The sequence below is a fragment of the Octopus bimaculoides genome, chromosome 10 (assembly GCF_001194135.2).
Source record: "Octopus bimaculoides isolate UCB-OBI-ISO-001 chromosome 10, ASM119413v2, whole genome shotgun sequence".
Lineage (NCBI taxonomy): Eukaryota > Metazoa > Mollusca > Cephalopoda > Octopoda > Octopodidae > Octopus > Octopus bimaculoides.
The window spans coordinates 30,578,282-30,588,674 of record NC_068990.1 but is presented as its reverse complement, the minus strand read 5'-3'; the positions used below and the strand labels follow the sequence as shown (position 1 = coordinate 30,588,674).

Sequence of the window (10,393 nt, the reverse complement as noted above, 5' to 3'; positions counted from 1 at the left end):
TATATATATACTTTTCTACTCTAGGCACAGGGCCCCAAATTTCTTGGGAGAGGGGGCTAGTTGATTAGATCGACTCCAGTACACAGCTGGTATTTAATTTATTGACCCTGAAAGGAGAAAGGACAAAAGGCAAAAGGCAAAGTCGATGTCTGCGGAATTTGAACTCGGGACGTAAAAACAGACAAAATACTGTTAAGCGTTTCTGCCAGCTCGCTACCTTATACATATATATATATATATATGTGTGTGTGTGTGTGTGTGTGTGTGTGTGTGTATCATTATTATCATCACCATCATCCTTAGTGTTTTATTCTGCTTTCCATGCTGGCATGGGTCAGTTTTTATTCAAAGTTACTGTCTTCCTAAATAGGTTGTACTTTCCAGTACAGAGAGTACTGGGTAGGTTTTATGATGGTACCAGCGCTAAGTAAGTGTCCATGCCCTTAACGCCACCATCATTTCGTAGATATTTCTCCCCAACACCAATCTTTCTTTAACAAACTGACCAGCAACCTGGAATACCTTGTGCCTCTCATCCAAATATTGTCAAAAATATTAAAACTCTGATTTTCTGCTTTTCTCTGTAACTAAGTATATCTGATCCTTATCATCTCTTCTAGTCACTTGGCATTGCTCTTTACTGCTCCCTTTCTCACTGTCTTTCCTAGCTTGTCTCTTTGTTTTTATGTGGCCCCAAGAAGTTGAAAGTTGATCTCAGCATGATTTGAACTCAGAATGTAAAGAGCCAGAGGAAATACCAACAGACATTTTGTCTCTGATACTTTAGTGATTCTGCTAGCTATCCACTTCATAATAATAAAAGATGGGCTACAGCAAATATTCTGCTCAGTACCTCAGATTTGCTTGTCAGTTGTTTGACTTTAACCAGTTGAGCATATCCCTTTGTGGCTGATGATATGTGCATCTCTGATCACGAGCAGAAGTAGTGGGGGAGCATCATAGTCATGTGTTGAGAGGAATTGAATGATTCACCACTGGAAACATGTGTGTTTCATTCATCATCCTTAAACAACCCTTATTCAGGGACCTTTTGAGCAGGATGGGTTACTTGAACTGAAGAAAATTCTAAATAGGCCTCACCTGCAAGGTCATGCACTGTTTATCTTGATACAAGATAACCATGTCACGTACATATGATTGTGGTACATGTACCTAGTGTACCCTTATCAAACAGGTATATTGGGCTTCATATATTTGTACCCCAGTGTCACTTTAATGGCCTACAGTGCTCTCTCACTCAATAATAATCCTTTCTACTATAGGCACAAGGCCTGAAATTTGGGGGAAGGGGATAAACAATAATATCGACCTCAGTCCTGAAATGATAGGTATTTCATCAACCCTGGAAGGACGAAAGGCAAAGTTGACTTTGGTGGAATTTGAAATCAGAATGTAGCAGTAGACGAAATACAGCTAAGCATTTCGTCCTGCGTATTAACAATTCTGCCAGCTCACCACCTTCTCTCACTCAATAATAATAATAATAACAACAATGATGATGATTTCTTTGAAGAAAGAAAAATTGCTTCTTACTTAGGCATAGGGCCAGGAAAATTTTAGGGGTTGGGGGTTACTCAATATCATTCCCCTACCCCACCCAACTTGACTGGCAATTTATTTTATCAACCCTGGGAATATTAAATGCATAATAGACCTCAGCAGGATTTGAACTCAGAATAGAAAGAGTCTGAGAAAGTATCACAAAGCATTTTTTGTTTCCTGATGTAATGATTCGTGCAAGCTTGGTACCTGACAACAACAACCTACCTTTTGATGTCCACAGGGTGTGCCGATTGCTGCTCTTAACCCACTTTCAGTTACACACTTACTGGTTGAAGGGACGTAGCACATCATTTTGTAACAGATCTGTGATGGATAGGCAGGAGGCTGCAAGAAACGAATCATAAAAGGATAGAAAAGAAGGGAAGAATAAGAAAATATTAAAAGGAAAGAAAAAAAAAATTGATTCCCAAACCAAATGCGTGTGTGTGTGTGTGTGTGTGTGTGTGTGTGTGTGTGTGTGTGTGTGTTAAAACAGACAGCAAACAAGTATTCAATACTTTACAGAAGATGTGGAGGAAGGATGAGTGACCGGTTCTGACTATTCACTGCTGTTCAGTGGGTGAAAATATTGAGAAGAGGAGAATAACTTACACACATGAATGAATCGGGTCCATAAATCTGTCTACATTGGTCGTGGACATTGTGTACTTCTCCTGGTAATGTTTCCATACTGCCTGAGAAATCGGTTGAATTGTTGATGAAAGCTTCATTGTTGAGGCAATTCGTTCCACTGCAGAAGAGAAAAAAAATCATATAAACTTAAAATATATTTAAGTATCTGTTTATGTGTATATACCTGTGTGTATATGTGTGTGTGTGTGTGTGTGTGTGTGTGTATCATTGTTAGTCTGTATGTTGACTACACTAATTCACAGAAACATACAGATAACAATGAAGTCTTTATATTTTTGTAGTGAATCCAGGGGTAAGTTAACTTAGCAGAGTTGACCCCTGTACTGTATATTCCTAAAGACATTTGAACTCAAATCAGTATTCTGACAAAACACTCTTCAGTTTTACGTTGCTGCTACAGCTAGTGGTAGCAGTCCTGTCTATTTTGTGGTACCTGCTTACAGCTAGGTGGTATGAGCCATTTCAGATCTAAGCATTTTGACCACTGATATATCACAGTGCTAATGGCATGATATAAACTATGAATCTCTTAGCAATAGGTCGATCAGTAACCTCTCCACGTGTCCATCAGAATTATCTTAATAAGGATAAAACATTCATAAGAAAATTTACTCAGCAAACATACCTACCTTTCATCTAAATCCTTCAAACTTTCTCTTAACTGCTGTACAGAACAGTCTGAAAACTTGAAGCCATAGCCCTTAGTGGTATTACTGAGTATCCCTATTGAAGGTGACATTATGTGGTGCCTCTCTGGAGGACAGTTCTTGGCCTTTCCTTCTCCATCGTGGTCAACAACACCTAAACTGAAAAAGGAGATTGATATCAAACATATTAGAACCATTTGTTAGACTCCAACTAAATATTGAAGTTATTTAAAATTTGTTATAATGTCAGATGGTGTGATGTGGTAAATTACTGTACAGTAGAGTTTAGTGAGGAAACATATGAAGTAGAGTGTTGTGAGATTATATGGTACAAAACAAAAACATATGTTGGTGTAATGTGACTTACTTGTGAGCCAGTTCATGTGCTGCTGTTCCACCAGATGTATATGCCCCATGATCAACCACCAGAGAAACGTGTTTGGTTGTACAGATACCTGATGCATATGTGGTTCCTGGAAACAACAGAAGGTTAATAGAATTCAAACTGTATATCTAGTGAATTGTGCAAACGAGAAATAGAAATATTTAGAGCAAGTGGCAATTGTTATAATCCACATGACTTATGTATTTCACAACCTACTATCATCCTTATTTACATTCACTTTCCATGCTGGCATGGATTGGATGGGTCTTCACAGTCTGAGTCATCTCTTGTTGGAAATCTGCTCTTTCCATAAACAGCTCAAACACATTTGGCCCCGTTTCTATCATTAGATGTTCTTCCTATTGTCAACCACTTTACAGAGTATACTTGGTATATATTTTTTTGTGGCCCCCAATACTAGATAGGCTGAGTAAAGGGACTTCAGAACCCTATACATTTTCTGTTCAAAAATTTGCCAACAGACAATTGAAACCTGGTGCAGCTCTTCGGCTTACCAGCTCTTGCTAGACCATCCAACCCATGGAAAAACAGACGTTAAATGATGATATGTGGTCAGTGGTGTCTGCCAAAGACGTAGAACAGCCGAGAACTGCATTTCTTATAGAGAAAAGTGGGCTCCCAGGAGAGATGAAAGTTTTTCTGCCAAGAGAACCTATGATCCATTTTAGCGCATCTGATTATTTGACCGTGTAATTTGGCACAATTGTTTAGGGGACAATTTGCACCTAAAAACTAACCAATCAGAATAATGGTTACAACCTGGTCTTTATAGATAAGTGTTTTCTGCTATGTCCAAACAACAACTATAAATCAAAGGGAGAGAGAATGATTTGCTTTCATTTTGTCAATCCGTTCTGCAACACATTCCATATAAAATGCTGTGACTGATTACACACCAACTTTCACATAGCATTCACCTTCTATTCTGCACCTTTAAAAATCTAACCTGATTATTATACTGCACTCCTAAAAATCTATCCAAACTGTCTGACCCTACACACTATTCTCTTTCATATCTCATTCACTAAGACCTCACCTCTTCTTGAGCACTTCCCAATACTTGCCTAGATCTTTCCATTGTAACCCACTTTTCCTACCCACAGGCTTATGTTCAAACATCCTTGTTTCATCTCACACAACTGGGGACCCATTATGCAAGCATTGTGTGGTTTCCCAACCAGCTAGAAACAGTAGCTAAATTTCCTCCAAACTCCACCCTAGTTTCTTCCAATCTGGAAGGACACATTCAACAATATATTGCAATGTTGGTCTCTTGAGTCCAAGATAGATGCTTCTGCAGTTTCTTGCTAAACAACCTGCATAGAATGATCTGTTTGTAGAAATCAAATGTTTGTGCTGCACATTATCTCACTCCCTCCATTAAATCGATGTTTACCTGAGCAGGGGCACAATGTGCCACACATCAGGTGTCGAAGTGACAGCAGAGCAATGCATGGTGAAATGTTTTGCTCAAAAACACAACACACTGCCTGATCTAGGAATCGAACCCATGATCTTGCGACTTTGACCACAACACCCTAATCACTAGACCATGCACCACCACACACTCCCCCCCCCCACCATCACCATCACACACTGCATTACATTATTCTCCACCCTACCCCCATCTTGTGTCTAATCACAGTATGTTACACCCTCACCATAGCATGGAATTTTCACCTTGGCAGAAAACATAAAAACTTACCAAGAATTCTCTTCCTTGGGTGGAAGGCATCATAACTGGAAGATGAAAAAAACAATAATTGCCAGATTAAAACATTTTGCAACAAACGCAGAGCAGACATATCAAAATTTTATGCCCCCCACTCCAACCCTGCTTTGATTGACTTTCTTTCATCCTTGAAACAGAGGAGAGCTAAGCATGCTGGGATAGAAAATCAACTGAAGTCTGGTCCATTATGGACTCTTTGCTGCCAACTGTGTTCATCATCTCTCTCTCTCTCTCTCTTGCTCATGAGTGTAAGTCTGCCATACAATTTTCCCTTGGTTGGATACTTTCAAATTCAGGATGCACCTTAGCCTGATATGAATTAGAAGTGAGTAGATGCGCAGGAGCAGTGCAAAAAAGTATTCTAACCTAAAACCTGTTCAAATATATTTGAGATGTATTTGAACCTGTAAAGACTTTCCACTGCAGATTGTTACAGAGAAAATATTCTTGCTGAAGACAAAAAGATGTTAAACACACCAAAGTCAGTTTAGAATGCCTGAGATTTGACTGGTGGATGCATTTCAAACTTGTTTATTTGATTCAACACCAAATACTGAAAGCAGCAGCTCAAAGACAATAAAAGCGGCAATGCTTCCTTTATTGCCATAACCCTTTAGCATTCACATTATTCGGTCAAATGTTAATATTTATTTATTCACATTGTTTTGAATTAATCACGCCTCATCTCATAGCTTCAAGCTTTCAACGATACGGTTGTTTATTTTTAGAATGACATTGTAGGGTAGGTTTGAAAGGTCAGATCTTGACCAACCTGAACAAAAACAAGAATGTTTGGGGCTGGATATGACTGGTTTAGATATTAAAGGGTTAAGTGATAAAGTTTTGCTCCATGACAAACTGCAGGGAAAAGCTTTCACAGATTCAAATATCTCACGAGCATGTTTTAACTGGTCCCCGGTTGGTACAACTCAGGGTTTAAGGTTCAGAGTTATTCAATGACCTTCGCATTATCTTTTATCCTTTACTTGTTTCAGTCATTGCACCGTGGCCATGCTGGGACACTGCCTTGAAGAATTTTTAATTGAATGGGTTGACTCCAGAACTAATTTATTTCTTTAAAGCCTGACCTTTATTCTGTCAATGTCTATTGATGGACTGCTAAGTTATGGGGACGAAAACACACCATCACCAGTTGTCAAGTGGTGGTGGGGGGATAAACACTGATACAAGGACACACACACACACACACACACATGTATATACATGATGGGCTTCATTGAGCTTCCATCTACCAAATCTGTTCACAAGGCTTTGATTGGCCAAGGTCTATAGTAGAAGACATTTGCCCAAGGTGCCCTGCAGTGGGACTAAAGCGAGAACCATGTGGTTGGGAAGCAAGCTTCTTACCCACACAGCCATGCTTGTGCCCCTTGGAAATAAATAATGAATAAAAAAATAACAAGATGGTTGGTTGTTATATTACTTACTCTGTAAACATCATGGCATGGTCATAATTGGGATAATCCTTTTGAGATCCCAAGAACTGTTTTAGTCCATCTAATGCTGTTGTACCATTTAACTTGTAGGTGTTGTTGACACGTTTGAGGGAATTCGTTATGAATGGTGTACTGGAAGCATTCTGGTTTAGAAACAAAAGAGGACGACACTGGAAATATTTATGGTGATGATGATGATGACTAGGGTGATGAAGATGGCAATGCTGGTAGTGGTGGTTGTGGCTGTAATGATGGTAGTGGTAATAATGGTGACAATGGTAATGGTGGGGGTGATTGTGACATGGTTGTGGTGTTTATGTTGATGATGATGATGATGTCCTTCATGGTAATGGCTTCAAATTTTGGCACAAGGCCAGTAGTTTCTGGGAAAGGGCTAAGTCAGCCCCAGTGCTCAACTGGTACTTATTCTATTGATCCCAAAGAAGATGAAAGGCAAAGTCGACCTTGGCAGCATTTGAACTCAGAATGTAAAGACGGACAAAATACCACTAAGCATTTTACCCCATGTGCTAATCATAAAGGCCCCAGTATATGACTGGTAGCTTAGTTTATGAAGCTTCAGAAGGCTGAAAGACCAAGTGTATTTTGATGGGAATCAAATCCCAAAACAAAATAACTTGACAAAATACTAAAAGACATTTTGTTTTTTGGAAGAGACAATTACACCAATTCTTGTATATGGCAGGAACTCTGTTATACTGACCCAGAAAGATGAATGCTTAAGTCAACTGTGGTAGGGTTTGAACTGATTACAAAGACATTATTAACAAAATAGAAACAAAATCCCTATAATTTTTCAGAAGAGATTGAAACCTTAGAATTGAGAAGTAGGAATGTGATGCTTGCCTTCCTTGTCATTTTGATGGACATTAATAAATAAGTAAAGTATATAAGCATAAGATTCACTTACTTTTATGAGTAAATACCCAGATAATCGTACATAGACCTCAAAATCTCTTAATCCAATATTGGCATATCTAAAATCAATCTGAAAGAAATTTTTAAAAATGGGATAATGAATCTAACATCAGAGGAATTAAACAAAATATAACATTGATTTCTAACAGAAACTCAAGGCCACCGCATGTCTTAGATGGCAAATAAATTTGATTATATCAATCATGCCCTCACTAACTGACCTTATTTGACATCAATGGGGCAAACAAATAAGTAGATCAAATTCTGAGCAGCCTCAAAATAAAAGAATGCAAAACATCATATTTTTGGATATCTCAGGTATTTTGCATAATGTTCCCTCCATATAAACACAATCCTTATTCATTTGATGTCATAAATTTTATGAAGAAACTTTTTGTCTTTTTTTCACACAGACATCAGTGTGTTCAATTGCAGGGTGCCTCACCTGTTTGCATCTTTAGATGCTAAAAATTGTCCCTTGACATCTCTGGTTGAGACTCAGATGCAGCTTGTATACTTTAAAGCAAAGTCAAAACATAATATTCAGTATTATTAAAAAAATGGTTTAAAACTTTAGCACAAGGCCATCAGTTTCAGAGAGTAAGTACTTTATTTTATTGGCACCCCCACCAAATACAGTGCCACCTGACAGGTCCTGTGCCGGTGGCATGAAAAAATAACCATTCAAATGTGGTCGATGCCAGTACTGCCTGACTGACTTTCATGCCAGTGGCATGTAAAAAGTACCCCTACACTCTCAGAGTGGTTGGCGTTAGGAAGAGCATCCAGCTGTAGAAACTTTGCTAGATTAGATTGGAGCCTGGTGCAGCCTCCTGGCTGGCCAGTCCTCAGTCAAACCGTTCAACCCATGCCAGCATGGAAAGCAGACTTTAAACGATGGTGATGATGATGATAACCACCACCACCAAAAAACAAAAAAAAAACAAAAATGGATGAAAGAAAAAGTCAACCTTAGAGGAATTTGATTTCAAGATATAAGAGCTGGAAAAAATGCCACTAAGAATTTTGTCTAATATGCTAACAATTCTGCCAGCTTGCTGCCTTTGAAATAATGGTTTCTGATATTTGGCCCATGCCATGAAGTTTTAACCCTTTTCACACCAAACTGTCTGAAACTGATTTAAATTAAAACTGTCCATCAACATTTTATGTTAATTTGTTTCAAATACCAGATTAATTAATAATGAAATTCTTTTACTAAATTCTTCATTTTCAAAATTAACTGAAAAATGGGTTGAAGAGGAGAAGGGGAGCTGATACTGTTGACCCCAGTACTTGACTGATACTTTATTTTATCAACTCCAGGAGGGATGAAAGGCAAAGTTGACCTCAGCAGGAATTGAACTCAAAATATTAAGAGTTAAAACAATTACTGCAAAATATTTTTTTTCCAACTCTCCAATGATTCTGTTAATCCATTGCCCCAGAATCTGGTTGGCATAATACCAACAAAAAACAGCTCAAGGCTATATAGAAAATGTTTTAATATACAACATGTGGGTGAGCTAATTAATTTACTGGTGTTAATTTATCAACCAATAAAATATTATTAGCATTACACTAACAACAGAACTGCATTAATTAAAAAATTCCTAAACCAAATTCTGTATCGTTATACTATATCTCTCTCTCAAATACACACACACATGCACACATATACTGCTGTGATATGAGACTTAGTAAATACAGTTGAAGGTATTAAATTTCTAATTTGATTAAAATTTAAGAAATTTCTAATTAGTTATGAGAGGATTAATTAATTATGAAATTATTAATTAGTTAAGAGAAAATTAAGAAATTAATTCATCAACCCAGTGGGAAAACTTTTTAAAATGGTGAAATTTCTAATGTGTCTAAAAATTAAGAAATTTCTAATTAGTTAGGAGAGGATTAATTATGAAGTCAGTAATTAAAAAATTAAATTATTTATTCATCAAAACAGCAGGAAAATTTTTTGAAATGGTAAAAGCACTGATATGGTTATATAGTTAGGGAGTTTGTTTCATAACCCCATGGTTTCCGGATCAGTTCCACTGTGTGGCACCTTGGGTAAGAGTTTTCACCCATAGCCCCTAACCAACCAATACCTTGTGAGTGAATTTCATAGATGGAAACTGTGTAGAAGCCCATCATATGGGTGTATGTGTGTGTGCAGGCATGTCTTTGGAGTTGTCTACGTCGCTGTAACTTAGTGGTTCAGCAAAAGAGACCAACAGAATGAGTAACCAAGCTTTAAAAAAATAAATAAATATGGGGATTGATTTCTTTGACTAAACCCTTTAATTCGGTGCCCCAGTATGGCCACAGTCCAGTGAATGAAACAAGTAAAAGAATAGAAATTCAGAAGATACAAGTATACGTACATGTCTGACACGTGTATAGTTTTGTTTCGAAATGATCTGCTAGAAATAGCAGTTAAATCACACTCTGACTTCTAAGAAAGGAGACGTTTAATTTAGTCCAGAGTTTCTCAGATTTGTTTCTCAAACTATTGCATTCCATTATCCTTTCTTTTATAACCCTTTTGCAATGTCCCCTCACCTCACCTGCTACTCTTCAACAAAGTTAAATACACCACACAGAATTGCTGCTAACAGGTTGGTCACCATTAAAAGACGGCCTGCACCATAAGTCGTTCCATCAATATCAAAGAATTTCTAAACAATTTTTCCAACTGTAAATAATATTGGTTTTAAATTTGGCACAAGGCCAGCAATCTCAGATAAGTTGATTACATCGACCCCAATGCACCTTGTTTTATTTCCATGATTTTCTGGCATATAATTACTCATTACCTAGCAACCATGCTGGTCACATTTTCTGTTTTCTAAGGGTATTTATCCAATCTTCTAAGCTGTTTTCATAGCTATCCTGCGTTTGAGATTTTTCTTTATTTTTTGTAAAATACCAACTCACTCAGCAGTTTGTTTATGATATATATATATACATATATATATATATATATATATATATA

The 10,393-nt window shown here is 37.4% G+C and overlaps 1 protein-coding gene across 1 annotated transcript in view; it reads right to left on the bottom strand.

The window, feature by feature from the left end:
- Positions 1–10,393, bottom strand: part of LOC106868197 (uncharacterized) — a 35,482-nt gene that overhangs the window by 6,899 nt on the left and 18,190 nt on the right. The window contains exons 7-13 of the mRNA XM_052971306.1: positions 7,391–7,468; positions 6,451–6,602; positions 4,976–5,010; positions 3,232–3,337; positions 2,847–3,023; positions 2,176–2,314; positions 1,789–1,908 (exon numbers count right to left, since the gene is read on the bottom strand). Coding sequence (XP_052827266.1) covers positions 1,789–1,908; positions 2,176–2,314; positions 2,847–3,023; positions 3,232–3,337; positions 4,976–5,010; positions 6,451–6,602; positions 7,391–7,468 — 807 coding nt within the window. The remainder of the gene's footprint in view (positions 1–1,788; positions 1,909–2,175; positions 2,315–2,846; positions 3,024–3,231; positions 3,338–4,975; positions 5,011–6,450; positions 6,603–7,390; positions 7,469–10,393) is intronic.